The 20,489-nt window shown below is 53.2% G+C and overlaps 9 protein-coding genes across 9 annotated transcripts; 6 read left to right on the forward strand and 3 right to left on the reverse strand.

The window, feature by feature from the left end:
- Positions 1-583: 583 nt before the first annotated feature.
- On the forward strand, positions 584-1,697 carry J4E79_001283 (uncharacterized protein; the record flags this gene model as incomplete). The annotated part of the gene is made up of 2 exons (XM_049350193.1): positions 584-650; positions 712-1,697. 2 exons carry the CDS (start codon positions 584-586, stop codon positions 1,695-1,697), a joined length of 1,053 nt encoding a protein of 350 aa, XP_049215352.1.
- Positions 1,698-2,104: 407 nt separating this feature from the next.
- On the reverse strand, positions 2,105-2,921 carry J4E79_001284 (uncharacterized protein; the record flags this gene model as incomplete). Its single annotated transcript, XM_049350194.1, has 2 exons — positions 2,105-2,274; positions 2,327-2,921. 2 exons carry the CDS (start codon positions 2,919-2,921, stop codon positions 2,105-2,107), a joined length of 765 nt encoding a protein of 254 aa, XP_049215353.1.
- A 146-nt stretch (positions 2,922-3,067) lies between these two features.
- Positions 3,068-4,242, forward strand: RPL9B (60S ribosomal protein L9B; the record flags this gene model as incomplete). Its single annotated transcript, XM_049350195.1, has 8 exons — positions 3,068-3,078; positions 3,224-3,297; positions 3,352-3,359; positions 3,415-3,462; positions 3,516-3,599; positions 3,664-3,725; positions 3,898-4,063; positions 4,114-4,242. 8 exons carry the CDS (start codon positions 3,068-3,070, stop codon positions 4,240-4,242), a joined length of 582 nt encoding a protein of 193 aa, XP_049215354.1.
- Positions 4,243-4,979: 737 nt separating this feature from the next.
- On the forward strand, positions 4,980-6,160 carry J4E79_001286 (uncharacterized protein; the record flags this gene model as incomplete). The annotated part of the gene is made up of 3 exons (XM_049350196.1): positions 4,980-5,190; positions 5,245-5,765; positions 5,816-6,160. The coding sequence occupies 3 exons, from the start codon at positions 4,980-4,982 to the stop codon at positions 6,158-6,160; spliced, it is 1,077 nt and encodes a 358-aa protein (XP_049215355.1).
- Positions 6,161-6,987: 827 nt separating this feature from the next.
- Positions 6,988-7,822, forward strand: J4E79_001287 (uncharacterized protein; the record flags this gene model as incomplete). The annotated part of the gene is made up of 4 exons (XM_049350197.1): positions 6,988-7,117; positions 7,192-7,243; positions 7,365-7,548; positions 7,655-7,822. 4 exons carry the CDS (start codon positions 6,988-6,990, stop codon positions 7,820-7,822), a joined length of 534 nt encoding a protein of 177 aa, XP_049215356.1.
- A 920-nt stretch (positions 7,823-8,742) lies between these two features.
- J4E79_001288 (uncharacterized protein) lies at positions 8,743-10,554 on the forward strand (the record flags this gene model as incomplete). Its single annotated transcript, XM_049350198.1, has 1 exon — positions 8,743-10,554. The coding sequence occupies one exon, from the start codon at positions 8,743-8,745 to the stop codon at positions 10,552-10,554; it is 1,812 nt and encodes a 603-aa protein (XP_049215357.1).
- A 1,420-nt stretch (positions 10,555-11,974) lies between these two features.
- Positions 11,975-13,524, reverse strand: CLP1 (Cleavage polyadenylation factor subunit clp1; the record flags this gene model as incomplete). The annotated part of the gene is made up of 2 exons (XM_049350199.1): positions 11,975-12,537; positions 12,693-13,524. 2 exons carry the CDS (start codon positions 13,522-13,524, stop codon positions 11,975-11,977), a joined length of 1,395 nt encoding a protein of 464 aa, XP_049215358.1.
- Positions 13,525-14,327: 803 nt separating this feature from the next.
- Positions 14,328-15,785, forward strand: J4E79_001290 (uncharacterized protein; the record flags this gene model as incomplete). Its single annotated transcript, XM_049350200.1, has 1 exon — positions 14,328-15,785. One exon carries the CDS (start codon positions 14,328-14,330, stop codon positions 15,783-15,785), a length of 1,458 nt encoding a protein of 485 aa, XP_049215359.1.
- Positions 15,786-16,271: 486 nt separating this feature from the next.
- On the reverse strand, positions 16,272-19,665 carry J4E79_001291 (uncharacterized protein; the record flags this gene model as incomplete). Its single annotated transcript, XM_049350201.1, has 2 exons — positions 16,272-17,221; positions 17,271-19,665. The coding sequence occupies 2 exons, from the start codon at positions 19,663-19,665 to the stop codon at positions 16,272-16,274; spliced, it is 3,345 nt and encodes a 1,114-aa protein (XP_049215360.1).
- Between the last annotated feature and the right edge of the window lie 824 nt (positions 19,666-20,489).

Here is a 20,489-nt window from a genome sequence, read left to right on the forward strand (position 1 = left end):
AGCGAGGTACGACTACGTGTGTGTACCGAGTTAATATCAAAGGGAGATGTGCCTGGGTCGGTAGCAGTAGTGCCCGCGGCACTGCGTTGCATGGTGTGTATACCCGCCTTATCCGTCTCCCGTCTCGCATTAAAGACGTAAGTGTCGCGGGTTACCCGGCCCTACCTAGCCAGCACATGTGAGACGGACTGGGGACGTGGGAGCTGGAGGAAAGGAGACGCGCAGTGCGTGCGGAGTGGAAAGGGCCAGGGACCGCCAAGGCCTTGAGTGCTCTTAGCAAGCGGAGAACGCAGGCGGGCGTGGCTTGGGTAAAACGTGCGTTACCGCCGCCTTTTGTTATCTGGGTCGCTTCTCCGCTGGCTCTTTTCCCTGGTGTTCGAGCATGCCCTTTTGCGACGAGGTTGCTGTACCACGACGTTGTGGCGTTACCATCACTGCGACCGCGACTGGGACATGAGCGACGCGCCATCGGCATTTGCGAAAGAGCGACCATTACGACTACTGGGGCTGCCGTGATCGACGAACGACTACGCTCGGAGATTTAAACAGGTGGACCTGTGCGGAGCGGGATATGTCTGCTAAGATGCACGTCGTGAGCGCAGTCTTAGACGCGCGATCGAGTATGGGGTTGCCAAATCGGGCTCAAGTTGGTATGTTCGTCCCCGTCTGCTACTACTCAGCAACGCAACATCGTCGCTGACCACATCGCAGGCCAAAATTTCCTGAACCCTTACATCTACGACCCTTCTTACCCCCTGGCTATAACAGGCGCGATTGTCGTCCTGTTACTTTCCACATACTCGATTTACCAATATGTCCGCCACAAGGCGTACTTCTTCTGGGCGGCCATCATCGCCATTATCATGCTCGATCTGGGCTTCATATGCCGCTTAGTATCTGCCTACGACGAGCATAGAGAGTCGCCCTTCCTCGCCTCATGGCTCATGATCTTGCTCGCCCCCAGCTTCCTGGCTGCGGCATGCTACACGGCATTCAGTCGCGTAGTATGGTTTTCTTGCCCAACCCACGCGCTCAACTTCAAAACGCTGTGGTGCTTCCCTAGGTGGATTACCGCCAACTTTGTCTGTTTCGACCTCCTCAGTTTCCTCGTCCAACTCGTCGGCGCGAGTCAAATTAGTCGGCAGTATGATGAGGACACGCAAGGAAACCGGACCATTGCTGCTTCTGAACGGAAAGCGCTGCCTGGTCGGATCATCCTCATCATGGGTCTGGTGATGCAACTGCTCTGTTTCCTCAGTTTCTCCATCATCAGCATGCGGTACTTTTACATCAGCCGGCATTGGGCTGCACACGACCTTGGAGATTTGCACCTTTGGCGGAAATTGGGGTATACCATCAACCTCTCCTCAGTCCTCATCGCCTGCCGGGCATTCTATCGAACCATCGAGATACCACACGATCGCAACTACGGGCTAGCATATCTGCAGAGTCACGAATGGTGCTTCTGGGTCTTCGATGCCGCGCCCATACTTGCTGTACTAGTCGTGTTCGCTGTGTGGCATCCAGGTCGTTATCTGCCGAGAAGCTATACAGGATGCAGACTGGACAAGGGCAGGGCTGTTAAAGAGAAGGATGAGATCAGTTCGATGAACGGTGGTAGTAGTGGACGGGAGACCGAGCTGAGAGATTTCAAGCCCGAAGACTTCCAGTCTGGAAGGGTCGCGACGAACGTGTAAGATTTTGAAACGCGGATGAAGAGATTGTTTGTTCATGATACCATTGCATTTAGCGGGAGGCGCTTTGAAGCGCCACTGGGATGATACCATACTCAATGACATAATTGCATGCCCACTTTGACTGTGTCTTTCGACTTGCTGCTCTTCGCCATATCTGTGTTGATAGACGTGTGCTTCCTTGCCAGTCCTCTTGCCGCCCAGCGTCTCCTTCGTTTCGAAGCACATCTCGCACAACGACATGCACTGCTGGTGCAGGCCGCTTGTTGGTTATTCTCTGAACCTCGTGCTGGAGTGGCTACATGGCCGGTAAGGCTGTTGGTCGACTCATGAGCTCCAAGGAGTCGTAGATCCTCGGTCTCGTCTCTAGGTTTGTATCGGAATATTCACCAAATGGTTACTTGCTCTCTTCATATGTCGGGCTGGTAGTGCATCCTGAACTTCTTGTTCGCGCGATCAGCCGCTCTTGTCTGGAATTGTTCGGCGTTGAGCTCAAAGACCAGTGGCTTCATGGGCTCCTTTCCTTCTTCGACCGGAAGCGGCAACTCAAAGCGAATGATAGTGTGTTCCTTGGGTATAGCTGAGATTGTCAGATACTTACCACTTACCTGAGTCTAGCCTACAGGACTTACATTTCACAGCGTTATTCTTCGTGATGATCTCGAATGTAAATCTCGTATCACGGACGATGATGCCCTCCAAGCCTACGCGGCTCACGCAGCGGCTTCTCACCACACTCACAAGCGCACCGTGCATGTCGGCAGTCGCAAGCAGTTGCCCACTTGCGTTTGGCGTGACAAGCACATTCCTCGCAGCATCGTTCAGGCCTAGCACCTCCCGCATGTATCCCACCCACAAATTGTGTAATCCGTCGTAGATGGCATACTTCTGTTGCTCCTTGGGTATCTCGTTCAGGCACAATGCACGTTTCTTCGCAGCGGATAGCGGACGGGGCTGGTTCTTGCTGCGCTTCCTGGCGGCTTGTTTGCGCTCGTTGAGAGCGCGGCGGCGGACTGCGCGTGCAGACGGCGTAGGCGAGGTTGCGCGAACGTGGAGGGGGCGCTTTATGACGCGCTCGTGGTAGTGTGATTCTGCAGTTGAAGGAGAAAATGCGCGATGCAGCAGCGTCTGCGCAATGTGTGGGTTTGCGTCTGCCATTTCGAATTCGGTATCGCAGTAGCAAAAGTCGCAACTCGTCAGAAGCGCGAAGTTGGTGTTCCTCGACATGACGAGGAAGACGGCGGCACTAGTGCGCACAAAAGCGGGCTAGAGCGGTGGCTCGGCTATCGTTTTGTCCGCGCTGCCTCCCACACAATTTCGACAATTCGACCTCAGCTTCTCGACAACACCGCTAACCCGCAGCAACCGTCAAGATGAAGTACATGTACGTCTATCCCTCGATCACGACTCCCAAGCCGCCGCATCGCACGTTTTTCCCTGCCTCCGAACGGTCAATGGACGCCTCCATACCGAATTTCTCCGCCAACAAACATCAAATTCCGGAGCCAATGCTGACGTTTGCGCAACAGCCACTCTGAGGAAGAGCTCGAGATCCCCGAGGGCGTCAAGGTCCAGATCAAGAACAGAAATGTTCTCGTTGAGGGTGAGTGCGCATGGTAGAGGACCCCTAGAGAAACAACACTGACATATCCAACAGGCCCTCGCGTAAGCCGCCCGCAATAGCCTCTACGATTCTCGAACCGATTCTTACACTCCACAGGGCAAGCTCACAAAGTCTCTCGGTCACTTGGCGGTCAGCTTCACGCACGTACGTTTGGAACACACACATCGCATCGGGGGCATATGCTAAGACTGGAACAGCCCAAGAAGAACCTCATCAAGATCGAGCTCCACCACGGTTCCCGCAAGAGCGTCGCCACCCTCCGCACTGTCCGCACCCTGATTGTACGTCGCGCGCACCCTCGAGTCTATACTGGCAAGGAAGGAAGGACTGGGCTGACTGGAGTAGAACAATTTGATCATCGGTGTCACCAAGGGTTACAAGTACAAGATGCGTTACGTATATGCCCAGTATGTCGCACCCATTGCACATCTCTCCCGAACCCGCCGTAGAGCATGTTCCATCCGACACGACTTTCAGCGCTCTCCGAGAGGCTGACGCCAGAGCGCTGGGCGCGCCAGATTGGCTCATGCTCGTGGCGGGCGTTTGCACATCGTTGAACATGACTAACACCATGTCCAGTTTCCCCATCAACGTCAACCTGGACAAGAACAAGGAGACCGACTGCTGGGAGGTTGAGATCAGGAACTTCATCGGCGAGAAGCTCGTACGAAGGGTCGTCATGAGGCCCGGTGTTGAGGTTGAGGCATCAAAGAACCAGAAGGATCAGCTCGAGCTGTCCGGAAACGTAAGGACCGCCGCGCAACATGGAATGAAGCAATGCTAACCACCACCCAGTCGCTCGAGGACGTCTCCCAAGGTGCCGCCGATATCCAGCAAATCTGCAAGGTCCGCAACAAGGATATCCGAAAGTTCTTGGACGGTCTGTACGTGTCGGAGCGCGGCAACATCGTTGAGGACGCGTAAACGGTTCTGGGGAGTACGGGTTTCTTTACGGGCAATGAGCATCTATGAACTTCTCTGCATCATATGCGGTTGGCGCCTGGGGGTCTAAGATCAAAAACGATGTTCAAACAATACCACCATGACTTGATGGAATCGCGCCGGCACATTCACGATGAAGTGTGAGGTGATGAGAGGTCAATAAGATCAGTACTTGCCAAGAGACATGAACGATCTAAACTCACTTCAACACAACTGCGACTGCTTCTTGGCCTTTGGTGATGTTGCATGGTGTGAGCCCGTGCCTGAGGAGTCCAGCCTAGCACACTATGAATGAGATCACATTACGAGTAAGGATGAATCTGATGATCATTCGGTTCCATCTCTATCCATGCACGAAGAGACGCCTCCTGCCTCTTTTGGCGGCTGGACTGTCCGCGGATGTGGGATTTCCACATGACGTATCCATGGCGGCTCGTCGTGCCTGAACCCCGCATCGTTGTTCGTTGTAATATCTACCACCGGGACAATGATGAGGCTATCGCCGCAAAGCCCGACAATGACAGCTCATTGTAACCTCGATTGGAAAGCAGGTGGTGCAGGCACGGCGAAAGTGCCGTCATGGCGAAATATATGAGCACCGTGTCGCCCATACAGCTGTTGGTTTATTCACACCTCAGTTGCTTGCCCCACCACAGCCCTGCGAAACATCAAGGACCCCACTAAACACCAATCCGCAACCGATCTACTGATTTGCGACCATGGCGGACAAGCTCGATATTGAAGGGCTCCTCAAGGAGTCCAGGGCTGAATATAAGCGCTTGGGAAAGAGCGGTCTCAAGGTCTCGGTACCCATCTTGGGTGCTATGAGCATTGGAAGTTCCAAATGGCAGCCCTGGGTCATCGAAGAGGAAGAGTCGCTACCGCTGCTGAAGGCTGCATACGATCGCGGTCTGACAACTTGGGACACCGGTAAGACTGATAGAGCAGCCATGTATTTGCAACAGTTACTGACAGCTTATAAAGCCAATGTTTACTCCAACGGTGTATCTGAGGAACTGGTTGGCAAGGCCATCAAGAAGTACAACCTACCTCGCGATAAGCTCGTAATTCTCACCAAATGCTTTGGCTACGTTGGCGAGGACCCCGGTCTACGAACCATCCAGTACGGCAAAGAGCTGCCTCAGTTGAAAGACTATGTAAACCAAGGTGGGCTCTCACGACAGGCCATCTTCAACGCTGTCAATGCGTCGCTCAAGCGTCTTGACATGGACTATATCGATCTTCTGCAGATCCACCGCTTCGACCCGAACACGCCTCTGGAGGAGACGATGGAGGCGCTGCATGATCTGGTCAAGAGTGGTAAAGTTCGATACATTGGTGCCAGCTCCATGTGGGCAGTGCAGTTTGCGCAAATGCAGTTCACTGCTGAAAAGAACGGCTGGACGAAGTTCATCAGCATGCAGAACCACTACAACCTGCTCTACCGCGAGGAAGAGCGCGAGATGAACCGGTTCTGCAATGACACTGGCGTTGGTCTGATCCCAGTATGCTTCCCTTCTGACTACAAAGTCATTCTTTGCTAACAGCTTTATAGTGGGCACCTCTTTGCCGTGGCCATCTCGCACGCCCTCCCTCTGCATTCGGCTCGACTACTCGCTCAGAAGGCGAACAGAAGGCCGGTAACCAAACCTCTGGTAACACTGAACTTGACAAGAAGATCATTGCTCGCGTTGAAGAGATCGCGAAGAAGCATGACTGGAAAATGAGCCACGTTGCCCTCGCATGGATCAACAAGCGTGTCGCAAGTCCCATCATCGGCTTCTCCAGCACAGACAGGATGGATGAAGCGCTTGCAGCGAGGGGCAAGGAGTTGACTGAGGAGGAGGAGAAGTACCTCGAGGAGCTATACGAGCCCGTTAGAATTGTTGGGCATTCATAGGCAAATCATACAATAACATCGATAATAGCGGTCGGAGCCAACAAGCGATATATCAATCAATGTTGCGGTGTCAAATGCGAAGTCATCATGCATCTATATTGCTTTTCCAAGTGAGTAATTACAAAGTCCATATGGATACCTAGGTACCTAGGCAGCCCAGATCATCTCGCGAAAGTGGACAGTCCAGTAGAACGCTGACATGCATCTCCGCGTGGACCTTGAGCCCTTGCAGTAATCAAGTGGATCTCTGATTCACTCGGACCGCATTAGGGCCCGGAGCTGAGATGATACGCGTCGATGCGCGCTTTGTCCAGCGCCGAGCGGCCAATGACGTCGGTCACGCGATCTATCTCACCACCGTGCCTGATGCTCCGGAGCAACAACATAACGGCAATAGATACTTGGGAAGGTCAAAGTGCGAATAACGAGGCTCAATTGCTAGCTTCCACCCTATCTCGAGCTCTTTCGGCCAACAATGTTGGATGGACACGCAGGCCTCCACCGTTGGTTTGCTCCTTCCCCGCATTCTGGGTGATGCTCCCCTTCCCCGCATTGGCCCGACCATTCACGTCTCACGCCGATTGGATTGGACCACAATGTGGTGATCGATCAAGTGACCGTCTCCTGTGCCTGCCGGCGAGAGACTGAGCCCCTCATAAGCTGCGCCCTCCCTCGTTTCCTCTCCTTCCTCACAGCCTCCACTGTGCTTTCGTATCTCACATCACATCCACAGCTCCAGGCAACCCTTCTACAGCTTCCCAAGCTCTTTCATCATCTACAACCCCTTCAATCTTCCAGTAGCTTGACTGCAACTGCATCCTACCACAATGGCCGCAGAGACAGAAAACACGCTCCAGAAGGTCGACTCTTTGACCGATCACCAAGATGGCGCCGCTAAGAAGGGCCACCGCAGAGTCAGCTCCATGGCTGCTGATGTCTACCGCATCGAGGATCTAGGTGAGTACCTCTTGTGACGATAGCCCAAATGAGGGGTCGTGCGTGAGCAGCGGGCGGGGCTGACAGAACCTCAGAGAAGGAAGGCAAGAAGATCGAGATCGCACTCGAAACCCAGAAGCTGAACTGGTAAGTGATTGCCCTCATCGCGTTGTTGCGAGCCATCCGACCATGATGCAGACCAGCTCGTCGTCGTCCGGATAGCTCCGGCAGCCCCAATATCTTGACCGTGCTAATGCAGTACTTCCAGGAAGCTCAACAAGTCGCCGAGCACCGTCGAAGACCCGTCAGTCTTGAAGATGCCACTCACCGAGCCCAAGCTCAAGTCCATCGCCCTACACTTCCCGCTAGGATTAGAAGTTACCGCACGGAACATGAAAGGTGTAACCATCAAGGACGCACTAGATGCCATCCACAAGCAGTTCAAGAAGCGCGTAAGTGTCCCTTGTCATTGGATCTTACCATCGAGCATCGTTGTCGCTGTTCCTCTATACCGCGTACTTTGATCTTGGTGCCAAAGCATAGCTAACCCTCCTATAGGCAGACGACGAGTTCGAGAAGCCATACCTCATGGGCTTTGAGTGGGACCCAGAAGAGTGCTACACCCGCTTCATCGTCCACCAGTCGGCCGTTCCTACAGTAAAGAATGACTTCGGCTCAAGCAAGAAGAAGAAGAAGAACAAGGCCGAAGGCGAGGAGGGTTCCTAGATGAACGACTCGCCCCCTTCCCTGACGTCGACTTCTACACACAGCCTCAGTCATACTTCCGTGCTTCGGCGCTGGTATGTGCGGGGTACGGATAACTCGGGTGCTGGTCAATCTTCATATCGATATGGGAAGAGCGAGCGCATCTGCCGCGATGGCGTGTCTGGTATACTGTAGGCCTGCGTAGGTAGGCGGTTTACTGGTTGCGGGTATCGAGCGGTGGATGCGTCGTGGAACCGTTCGTGGGGTACTTGCTGAAGGGCAGTACCCGCTTATGTATGCTCTCGGGCACTCTTTGAGGTTGCTGGAAAGCACTTCATACAATGAGAAGACCTGGTTACATGTCATGTCCTCGAAGCTGTCTGTGATGTCGTTTGTAAAGGTTTGACGTTAACTTGGGCGGACCCACCCTACTGCGGGCAGCTCTCCACCACGCTGTAAGCGAAGGCACGCGGGCACGTTGCGGCTTCCGCGATCACAATTGACTGTTCTTCCGTACCGTCTATGAACGCGTCTCATGTATGCGACTCATTAGGTGTTCATTTATCGCATCTAGCAGTGTCACATGTGCGACACGATATATGCCTATGATGGCCGCTCAGCTGTCCTCAAATGGTGTAGCAAGTAGCCTTGCATTGGTAGCGCTGCAAGCGCTGGCGTTTCAGCACCCTTAGCATGAACCTTTGTCCTTCGACACCGTATTTTGAACATCAACTAATCAGTTTCGCTACCTCATCTAAACATATTTGTTTCTTTACACACGATTCCAGACGCCTACATACGCAGCCTACGCTCAAACGTTGTACGTGCAACATAGCCTAGCAGGAGGCCTACATACCGCCACAACAAACCAGCTCCCGGCACCCGCCTGTGTTTACTATCTGGAAACCGCGTCCATCAAATCATATATACATACCAATGCGATGTTCACAAACCTCCAGATAAGGCCTGCCAAGACCCGACGCCGCAAGCCTAGCTTGTCTATTCGGGCTGGCGTCTCAAAGCGTAGGGTTTCCACTGTTTCGGCATTGAGTGCGAGCATTGTTCCGTCCGTGAGCTTTATGGAAGGCCTGTTTGGCGATGAATTCCCCGAGGCCTTCGGGAGCGGGGCCCAGAACAGGAAGACCATCACGGACTTGCCATCGGAACTTCTCGAAATCGTCTGCCAGCACATCTCAAAGCTCGACATCAAGCGACTGCGGCTCACGAGCAAGCATTTGGCGGCCAGCGTGTATCTGCGTATAGATCGCGTCTATGTCTCGCCTAATCGAGCTAATCTGGACTATCTGCATCAGATCATGGCTCACCCAACGTACAAAAACCGTGTGCTCGAGATCGTCTGGGATGATGCCTTGCTCAATGAGTATTCAACTTTGGATGAATTCCGCCAAGCTGTTCTCGCCGACGAAAGAGAAGTTACCAGGGCGATTGAAAGCCGTCTCGAGGAGGCCATGGAGCTCTACGGCGATGAAAACCCCGAGCATCGATCATTGTCGGTGGCAGACCTGATCGAGGATGGTCGGCTGACCGAGATCGCAAAGGGCATCCTCTTGCGATATGACGACCACTTCTCAAGAGACATTCTGGCTAGAAATGCCACAATGATGAGCATTGAAGACAGCTATGCGCTATACCAGGAGTTGTATCGTCAAGAACAGGAACTTGTGGAACAGCAGGTCGATGTATCTGCATTACATGAAGCACTAGCCAGCCTTCCAAGCGTAAAAAGGATCACGGCCACAATCGACGTGTGGCCTGCATGGAATGTATCGCCTCGGTACAACACGCCGTATCATCGTTCACTGCCTATGGGCTTCCGCAAACCAACTATCTGGCCATGGCTACGACCCCCTCAAGAGGCAGAGCGTATATACGATCAGTGGTCCTCACGTGCCGCCAAGCCGAAGGATAATGGAGAATCGTTACCCAGAGGTTATGGCGTCGTAGTTGCTGCGATCCTCGCCATGCCAAATCCGCGGATAGAAGAGTTCATCGTTGAATCAGAACACCAAGCGAGACATTACCACCACTGCTTTATTGCCAAAGCTGCTTCGCACAACTACCAAATCACCAAGCAAATGTTTCGGAGAACACCTCTGAAACACGTCAAGTTGACAGTCACTCCTTCGAATGATTATCTGTACGACGAAGAGAGCTTGACCAATCTCCAGTCTTTATTGGCGGAATTGCGATACCTCGAGCATCTCGACCTGAGTCTCAACGATAAGAGATCAGCTCGAACTCTGCGCCGGTTTCTGCAGTTCAATCCTATCCCAGAGGCGTTGAGACCGCAGTTAAAAACACTCACCTTGCGGAACATCAAGCTATCCCCACAGGACTTGCTCGACCTCTTCACATCATCGGTAAACTTACAGCACGTCACTTTGTATCATTGTTTCCAGCGCATACCACCGCAGTATGGATTCCCTTGGCTTTTCCATAAGCTCAGGAAGCATTACCGCGATACCAAGGATATCAGTAAACCGAGTTTTAGGATCGCAGCACCCCTGTCCGGTCAGTACTCACAGGTTGTGGATGACGAGGTTGATGCCTTTTTGTACGACGAAGACGAGCCCGAGTGTCCGTTTTCGAAGATGCCTCCTCCGGATAAGAAACCCAACGAGATTAAACCACACATGGGATGGAAGGTCTGGGATAAAGATGAGAGTGTTAGGGAACGGATGGCTGAGGTGATTGAAAGAGAGGAGATGCAAGAGAGGGATGAGGAGATGTAGCAGTTTACCGGGCATCCGCCGCATGTCGAAAGTAGTTTCGAACCCCGAGTACTGAGGACTACAAGCAAACTTTGGAGGTTTTGGGTCCCTGTCAGTGTTGAGTATGCGCCTCGGGTACGCCTCCCGGTATTTACCGCGTCCGTGCACAGCACGCCTACATCTCTAAAATACAGCTAAGGGCTCTACTCGGCTCTCTCTCTCTAGCTCGAACTCGCACTCGGCCTGCTTCAACTTCAAAACAAACATCTTGTCAACTCCGAGGATGACTTCCTCAAAGACTACGACTGCGGGTTTCCTCGATCTCCCTACAGAACTTCGCCTCCAGATCTACGCCTACATCATTACCTCAATTCCTGCAATGGCCTGGCCTACAGAAAACCCCTACTCCGAGTTTCCTCCCTACGTGAACCATATAAGGAAGGTCTTCGTCGCCCAACGCATACCTTCTTCGCACGAACTTCATAGCTACCACGGCCTTATCCTCTCGTGCAAGACCGTCTATCACGAGTTCGAGCACGAGTGGCTAAAAGCATATGCTCCATGGTTCAAGAAGGAATTTGATGTTCATAATTTCGTGCTCCCGACTATTAGCAAGATAGGCGACACGACCCATATCCGCATTGGCCTTCCACTTCCACCAGACGGCTGGCTCGACTCTCCGACTGACATTCAATACGTTGTCCGCAAGCTTGTCAACAACTTGCCTTCCTTCTGCCTCTACCCCATATCTTCCATCGCGTCTGATCATACACCGCTTACCCAAGAGCAAATTACGCGCTTCAAGCTAGGCGCAAAAGGCAAGAAGAAGAGCTACTTTCTGCATGCAATGAGATTAGTGGCCCATGAGGTGACAAGTCTGGGAACTGGCGTTAACACGTTCAATTATCGCCCGATATTTGGGGAAGACTTTGAGAATATTGCGATGAACTGGGCCTGGAAAGAGGTGGTAGTTAGGCGCAAGGAGATGGTCGAGTGGAAGGGAGTATGGTGGCGCGATTTCGCTTTCAAACCTTATTCTTTCAAGCAATCCCCAGATGGGTCCCTCACTCCGTTTCACTACGGCCTATCGGATTCTTCTTTGACAGATTAATTTGTGCTTTCGCTTACGCATGTAGGGTGGACGATGTTAGAAGCTTACGTATATTTCCCGGCTGCGGATCGACATGTACCTTGTGTGAGAAATTGAATCCAGTATTCAAATGCGTATTCCAAAGATATACCTAACACCCACGATGCAACCCGTTACAAAAGCAACGGTATATACCTTCAGAGCAGACATCAATGTTGGGAAAGATCACTAAGAACGGCTCGAGTGTAGGCAAAGGTACAATAGGATTCAAGAATATGTTTCAAAATACCTATCTGTGCACCGCCATGTAAATGTATCAGCGCCAGAATCCTCCATCATTCCTTCTCATTTCTAGTTAAGCAGTCCCTCTACAGGTTCCGGCCAACTACCCAGGATCATAGCATTGCCAGGCGTCTGTCCCGGTAGCGGACTAAGCAGCTTGACCTTCTTCTTCGCCTCATCTACATCCGCGACATAGATATACCCCCTGATACTGCTGTCCCGAATCACACTCTGAGGATCGTTGGGACTCGCTGTCGTGATAGCCAGTAACTGGTTCTGAAGCGCCTCAGACGGTGTGACTTTCTCGAAGATCTGCCGCTCAACCGTCATGCCGTACTCGTCCACCCCACCGTTTCCTTCTCCCTCGACGACGCGGAAGATGTTGAGGTCGGCGGCGTCGGCCATCTGGCTGCTGGGAGCCAGTGTCTCGTCCCCTTTACCGAAGAAGTACTCTTTGATTTGGGCGTGGCGGAGGGCCTTCATGTATTCTTCGCTCCGATCGACGCAGCCGCCGGACTTGTCAAGGCGGACTACGGATACGGTTTCGGAGGGGTCGCCGCCGGTGCGGGCTGAGAATTTGCGGGAGAGGTCAGAGTAGAGGCGTTCGGAGCCGAGTGTTATGACGACGTTGACTGTAATGGGCTGTCAGTATGATGTTCTGATAGTGTGTACGTACATTTGATTGCCAATCCTCTCGGAAGATAGATATTGGAACTTGGGTGCATGAATGTACATGGGCGATGTTGGAGGGGAAAGGCTGAAGAAGTATGCAAGACATCACACGCACCAGAGAACTCAGAAACAATATGTTCTATGTTGTCGTAGACGCCATTTCTCCCTTGGCTGATGGCGCCTGAGCTATCAATGATGAAGCCAGCCTGCTTGCTGAGCGTGTCCTCCTCCAATCTACTTGTGACAGCAAGTGCCATGCGCGTTACCAACGGCTTGAACACCCTGCCCTCCTCTGGGTCCTTGAGACCGTAGTGGTATACCAGCGGCATCTTCACTGGAATGGGGCTGGGCCCTGAGATTGGACTGCTGCCCCAGCCTTCTTCAATGTCCACAATGGACGAGTATACAGCCGCTGAAAAAGAGCCTGGCACACTGAGCATACCCTGGCGCGGGTCGAGATTCACGACCATAGGCTGCCGGCTGGTCTTGACCGCGTAGGAAGTCAGAGTCTTGACGAGTGACGTTTTGCCTGAGTTCTCAGGACCCACGACAAGTATTCTGGGTCCCATTTCGACGCTGCCACTGGCAATACTCCTGTCGCGCAGGTTCTCCAGCGCGAAGTGTAGGTTCGCACAACTCATCATGGGCGTCTCTTCCGCGATGTAGTCTGACTCAACCTCTCCGCCGATGTCGAGCTTGCAGCCATGCCATGTGAAGATAGCACCCTTTGTGCCCTGGAATGTGTATACGGTAGACGGAGCCAGCTCGGTGCCGAAAAATTCTGCGGTGCCCGATTGCAGCTTCACCGTGAGTGTCCGCGAGAAGGCTACCTCGAAGCGGTATTCTGTGTTGGCAGCGAGGTCTTGCGTTCGTGTGGCTGTCGAGGTGGGGGCATTTTGCGCTTCGGTCGGCTGCGAGGACAGGTTGAGACCTGGTAGAGAGATCATGGTGGATATAGTGATGTGGGGAGACGCCGAAGCTGTTCAAGGACTGAATGCGCTGAAGTGTAGATATTCCTATGAGCTGGGTGAGGAGATCAGTCTGCACATTCGAATTTGAGTGCGCAATACAATAGCGCCTGAGGAACCAGGTAATAGTCACGTAGTCGTCCAAGTTGCAGTGACCATGCGATAGGCGTGAAGAATGGAGACGCGATCAGTTGAGGAACTGGGAAGCGCGACGCAGCGAAGCTTGGGCCCTGCGGACTTAACACGAGCTTATTGGCGGAGCTGGTGGGGTCCTTTCCCCATGAAAGCTACCTGGTCAGTCGGAAGTTCGTCAATCTATACCTCAATTGAAGCCCGCCATCTGTTCATTTCGCTTTTGATGAGTCGGGTGCTTTGTCTTTCCTGTTTCACGTCATGTTCAACGTCTTCGGCTGAACGCCCTTTCCCCTGCGCCCCGTCCACTCCCGCATTCCTCGATTACCCATAGCCATTGCGCAGCTGGATCTGGCTGTTCTCGCAAAAGCTTCGAGTACCCAAGGTTTCGCGAGGACCTTCTCGACCTAATATGAAGCAGTCATTGGCTTCGCTGTCCTTAGGGGCTCTTCTTGCCGTCTCATCTGTGTCCGCTGGACTAAACAATGTTAAGGAGCAAGAACCTATGCGCCCTCCCATCGATCCGCTCAAGTATCGAGCAGCCTGTCCAGACTACAAGAACTATGCGATGCGACCACAGTATGCCAATATATACATCGAAAAGAGCTTGTACTAATTCGTCTGACAGTCCGCCGTATAGCACCGGCCCCATGGAACTACCCTTCCAACGACCGTCCAAATATTGCCGAACCTTCGAATCGCCTCTAGTCGAAAAGGTCATCGATGACATGAACGAGAAGATGGTCGACAAGGATCTCGCTCGTCTCTTTGAAAACGCGTTCCCCAACACACTAGACACTACCGTACGCTGGCATGTCGGTGATACTGTCAAGCATAAGACGTCAAAGCGAAGTTGGGATCCAGCAGCTTGGAAGGGAGCACAGAGTTTCATCGTTACGGGAGACATCAACGCTGAATGGCTACGCGACTCTACGAACCAGCTAGCACAATACCAGCTGCTAGCGAAGAAAGACAAGGAGATACACCAGCTCATTTTGGGAGCCATTAACACACAAGCAGAGTATGTCATCGGATCACCTTACTGCAACGCCTTCCAACCGCCTCCACCGAGTGGCCTCAACCCAACCTTCCAAGGCGACGGCGACAAAGTACATCCAAACTACGAGGAGTCATTCGTCTTTGAATGCAAGTACGAACTCGACTCTCTCGCCCACTTTCTCTCCTTATCGAACCAATTTTACAACCATACCGACTCCACGGAGTTCATCAACGCTCGCTGGCTCCTCGCTCTCGATACACTTCTCGGGGTGCTCAAGGAGCAGTCGAAGCCCACCTTCAACGAGAAGACAGGCGCATACCAGGGCAACGAGTACACATGGCAGCGCCAGACCAACATCGGCACAGAAACCCTCAGCCTAAGCGGTCTCGGTAACCCTCTCAATGGCGGCACAGGGCTCGTCCGCTCTGCCTTCCGCCCCAGCGACGATGCAACAATCCTCGGGTTCTTCATCCCCGCCAACGCCATGATGGCCGTCGAACTCCTCCGCACAGCCGCTATTCTCAAGAAAGCGGGCAAGAAACACATAGCCACTGAAGTGGAGACCTGGGGCGAGACAATCCAAAAGGGCATCTGGGAACACGGTGTTGTGACACACAAGAAATACGGCGAGGTCTTTGCATTCGAAGTCGATGGCTATGGGTCTTCCATCTTGATGGATGATGCCAATTTGCCTTCTTTACTTGCGTTACCTCTGCTCGGCTTCACTGATACAAACAATAATATCTACAAGAACACGCGCAAGATGATACTGGAGAAGAACGGTAATCCTTATTACCTCACCGGCTCCGACTTTGCGGGCATCGGCGGTCCCCACGTCGGCGTGCGAAACGCTTGGCCTATGGCTGTTCTTGTCCAAGCTATGAGTTCTGATGATGATGACGAGATCATGAAATGTCTTGCTGCGGTCAAGAAAGTAAGTCCATTGGGACTCATACACGAGAGTGTGAATGTGCAGTCTGGAAAGTCCTACACAAGGAGTTGGTTTGCGTGGGCAAATTCGGTCTTTGCGCAGACGGTGTTGGATCTAGCGCAGAGAAAGCCACATTTGCTCTTTGGCAAGGGCGCTGAGGCCTATACTGTTGGTTGAAGGTAGAAGTATAGATCGACTTAGGAACTGCCTAGTTGTCAAGACTTAATCGTGTATATGCATCGAATGTAGTGAATAGCGAGACGTAAAATGGCCATGTGCAAAGATTTCATTGTAGCCACTTATATCACAAGAGTACCTTGCCATCTAGTAATCCCCAGCCCCCCTCCCTATCTACGTCATAGATCCAATCAAGGTATCCAGCCCATACAAAACGCTTCAAACCTAATGGGTATAGTGTATCCAAAGAAACGAAAGCAACAAGAAAGAAGAGAAATACTAACTAGGCGATTAGAACAACGTACAAAACAAGGGTGATTAGTATGGGGTATTTGAGGTCGTGTTCTCGCCAGATAACAAAGAAAGAAAAAGCACACGCTTGTTTCAAAAGATCGCGAAGAGATCCAGGCCGTCGCAAATCGTCGAATTACAATGTCGTCGTCCAGGTAAGCAAATTTCCAGCTCTTGTGTGTCTTATGTATACGCTCAGTTGGTGAAGCTCATTTGGCTTCTCAACTTTTCGGTCGTTCTCCGTCTTGAGACAGCGCGGTGTCCGTCAGTGGATTTTCCTGAGACCATGTTCGTCCAGTCTTCCCAGTCAGATGCCATCTCAGTGAGTACGTTACCCATGACCTGTGCACTGGCCATGAGTCCGTGTTGTTCGCCTTCCAGAATCCGGACTTCGCATTTGCGCATCAATTTGCCAAGCCATCGGACGTTGTCAACTGGTACACGCGAGTCTTTGGACCCGTGATGGATGACAACTGGCCTGTTGATGTCTTCGTAGCGGAACCCGATGGTCTGCTTGGTTTCGAGACAGACAATCAGATCAGTTGCGGGGTTTGCGTTTGCAGTCGCGCGGTCCCAGATAGCGAAAGTGAGGCGTTCGTCAAAAGCACGCTGGCGTTCGAGCTCAGCCATGCTGAGCATCTCTTGCACGCGTTGTGCTTCTTCGTTATTGGCATCTGGGTTCGTGAGGGTCAGCGTGCTTGCGTTCGGCAGCACTTGGTCCATCATCATCATCGAATGTCGGTGGGTGTCCTTCAAAGAGGGGCGAGTTGTCGACTGCTGTGGTGGCACCGGTGAGGGGGCCATGCTTTTCCGTCTGGTCTTGGGCGACGTCTTGGGTCCGGTACGCTGGAGGCTAGCACTTGTCGCGCTGAGGAAGGTTGAGTTCGCGACCTTGAGTAGAGATGGAGGTAGAGCGCGAAGGAAGCGCTGCGATCGAGGAAGTTGTTGCGTGGGTGGTGAGTCCTGGCTGATGCCAATGGGTGCCATCTGCGATGGTGGTATCCAAGGCGCGAGAAGGTGCACTCTGCCACGAATATGTTGTGGCATTCGTAGTGATGTTGCCAAAGCGTAGACAGCTCCTGCAGAATGGGCCAGCATGGAGAACTTGTTGATTTTCAAAGACTGACAGATCACAAGTACATCGTCTAGTAATTGTTAGCTCGTTTCTCCTGAGATGACGGGAAGTTCACATACCAGGCCAACTAAGAGGTGTCCCATTCGGATCAGCTTGGCTACCTCCGATACCAGGGCGATCGGGTGTGATCAAACGCAGCTTCAAAGTAGCTGCGAGCTGATCATAGAATGCCATGACGTATCTAGTCAGACCCATGCCCACGCAAACGAAGACAGCAAAGCCTTCAGGGTCACCGACTTCTGAGAAAGAAATGATTCTTCCTGTTTGCGGGTGTCGGATCTTCTGGGACAGCCGGGACGATTCTAGGTATTGGTGTACATCCAAATCGATAGAATCTAAACTTGCAGGTCGCTCCTCGATGATCGGATGGGGCGGGCTCTGCACTGCAGCTGCTCTGGTCTTCTCTTCTTTCCGATCGATTCTGTCATTATGCGCTTTCTCGGCCTTCGCTGGCAGATCGGGATGCGACCACCTCTTGCTGGTACTTGTACGTCTGCGCTGTAGCTGCATACTGTGCGACTCTAACGGAGGGGACACAACGTGCATGGAGCGATGTCGAGTAATAGGCTCTTCGCTGGCCGCACGAGAGGGTGGCGCCAGTCTGTTTGTCGAATCTTCGTTCACACTGGAGGAGTGTTTGTGCTTGGAAGACTTGCCTATGATGACGGAACTGGTCGCCGCTCGACGGCCGAGCGCAGATCGCCCGCCGACTGCCAAGAGTGAATTTGATCGCTGGGGTACGGAAGAGTCGCTGCTTGACTTGGTTGCTTTAGACATGATGCTTGCAGGCGCAGGCGATCTCGACTGCCGTGGATCTGCTAAGCTCGGCGTCGGTGCAGACTCGTCCAGACTTTGGAGCGCAAGCGTGTAATCGATCGGAAGTGGGGTAAGCTCATCGCCGTCGTTCAACGTCAGACTTCGGTGCCGCGAGTGGCGCAGGCTGCGTGGTTGCGATGGTACCGAGAGGTTATGGCGGTCACCTTCTGCTTTTTCGGCCGGTCTGTCCATCGGCCTTTCCGCTAGCTTCTCGGCAGCTAAGGCTGTTTCTTGTGATATTCCAAGCACTCGATGCGCCTTGGTCGAATTCTGCACTCTCCTTTCGTCCTCCGACAAGCTTGAAACTGTCGAGATGGGCGAGGACTCCGGACTGGGGATGGATGAAACGCGAGGCACCCTGGGTGTTGTCGCCCCTGCATGTACGTCCACAGGCATTTTTCCGGCTAATTTCTCTCTCCGCATTTTCTGATCTCTTAGTTCTCGGATCCTTTGAGCGACCTCATTCTCTTCCTGTTCTAGCTCGTCCAGGATCTTCATCTTCCTTTGTGCTTCCGGATCCATCTTCTCTTCCTCTTCGGGGACCGTGTCGGCTTTCTGAGACTTTGGACGGCTCTTGTCCCCGGATCGGCGCTTCTTGCTCTTGCGGGCCGGGCTGCCAGTGTGCCTCAGGGATGATCCGCGTTCGGGGATGAGTCCGCTGTCTGATGGACTTTCCAGATGAGGGGCATCGACCAGATTGAGACGCAGTCGTCGTGGACTGTTATTCCTGCTAGGATACCGCTGGGCAAATCGTGACGATTCGGGTACTGTCTCGTCGAATCGTGCGTCTTCTTTCGCGGAAGAGGGCTCTTCGCTGATCGTGTCTTCGTAGGGGAAGAGTTGGTGCGCGGCCTTCTTGGAGGGGTCGCCGGTCGGTGTGTCGTTCAGATTGTGTACGGTCACGCGCTTCCGTTCCGTCTCTTTTTGTCGTAGTCGCTCGCGCGAGCTCATGTACATCAGGCTCTTGTGGCCCTTGAAGCTCCTCTTGCTTTCTAACGACGACCTCGCACTTTCACCCGATACCTGGCGCGGCACGCCTGCTTCGACGCTGATGTTGCCAAAACTACTCGCCGACCGGTTCGAATGGGTCGATTGTAGGGAGCACGAGCTACCACCGCTGCGTCCGATATAACTACTAAGCGAATGCGCTTTGTTCGGTTTCTTGGGCGCGGTCAAAGGCGACTTGCCGGATGGGGGCTTGGACGTGCGGATGACGGGCGGTTCGCATGCGTCGTCTGGGTAGAGGTCGTTCTGGTCTCTTATCGGGTTGTGGAAGCTGCTGCGGTCCACCGACGCTCCATCATGCCCGGCGATCGAGTTCTTCTCCGAGTGGGTGCGCACGCTGGGTGCGGCGGAGGGCGCGAGGCCGTTGCCGTAGCCGACGAGGAGATTCTCAAAGTGGTTGTGCGCGGGGATGGATATGGCTGACAGCTGGTCGATCAGCGACGAAATGACCTGGGGCGAAGCGGCCGTGGTGCGTATGTAGTTGGGCGTGCGCTTGGTCGGGCGCGCATCCGATGTTTTGACAGACGATGGCAGAGAGTCGCGCCGCCGCGACTTCAAAGTCTGGGTCGCCGGGGCGGTAGTGGCTGCATCGGCGGCGGCGGGGGGAGAGCGAACGGGTTGCTGGTAATCCATCTGCGCCGCGTGCTGCACGAGAGAGGCCCGTAATCCAAATCGGTAGGCCCTCTATGTTAGGTGTCTGGAATGCTGCAGTCTTGATGATCAGTGCATGGTTGGCATGCAGAGTCCGCGAGTCCGGTAATCATGCGCGTCGCGACCTGGCCGTGGTAAAAGATTGGTAGAGAGAACTCCAAAACTGCACAACGTCTACAAAGTCCAGAAAGATACCAGAAGAACAAAACATTCGCCGAAGAGATGGGACGCCTGTGTTTAATTGCATCGGGCGGCGGGTGCCCGAGGCGAATTGACCCTCCTCAGGGATAGTGATGGTCGTCGCTGCCATGGCAGGGGCCACGGGCTAGTCTCAGTTGAGCGACCCCGAGAACTCTAACCCCTACTATAGCACATTTCTTATACCACATGAACCGCCTCTTGGGGTCGTCCCACGTTTACTTCTTGTACCCATTCATCTGCCTTCGTGGACCCTTTGCCTATCATCTATTCATTGCCGTTGCCATGCGCGGCTGTCTGCGCTTGAACTGCACGCCCGTTCAGCTGCCGGTCCTCATGCACAGTCCACATTACTCGTGCTTGCTCATGCAGGACGACTGATCAGCATTAGTTCTGGCACCGTTTCGACGCGTCTCAATTATGTTTCTGCTGCTCGTTTCTCCTTTTTCTACTCGCTTCATGCTCGTGCGTGGCCTCATGGCCTCATGTTCATGCTATGAACCATCGCATCCCGCGTCCGTCTTTGACATCCTGTGAGCTGGGACTCTCGGAGAATAACGCACACACCACACAATTTATCTAAGACCCGGGAGCAGCCGGATATCTGC

Source organism: Alternaria viburni (assembly GCF_023758015.1).
Source record: "Alternaria viburni strain BMP 2772 chromosome Unknown scaffold_2, whole genome shotgun sequence".
In the NCBI taxonomy this organism is placed as follows: domain Eukaryota; kingdom Fungi; phylum Ascomycota; class Dothideomycetes; order Pleosporales; family Pleosporaceae; genus Alternaria; species Alternaria viburni.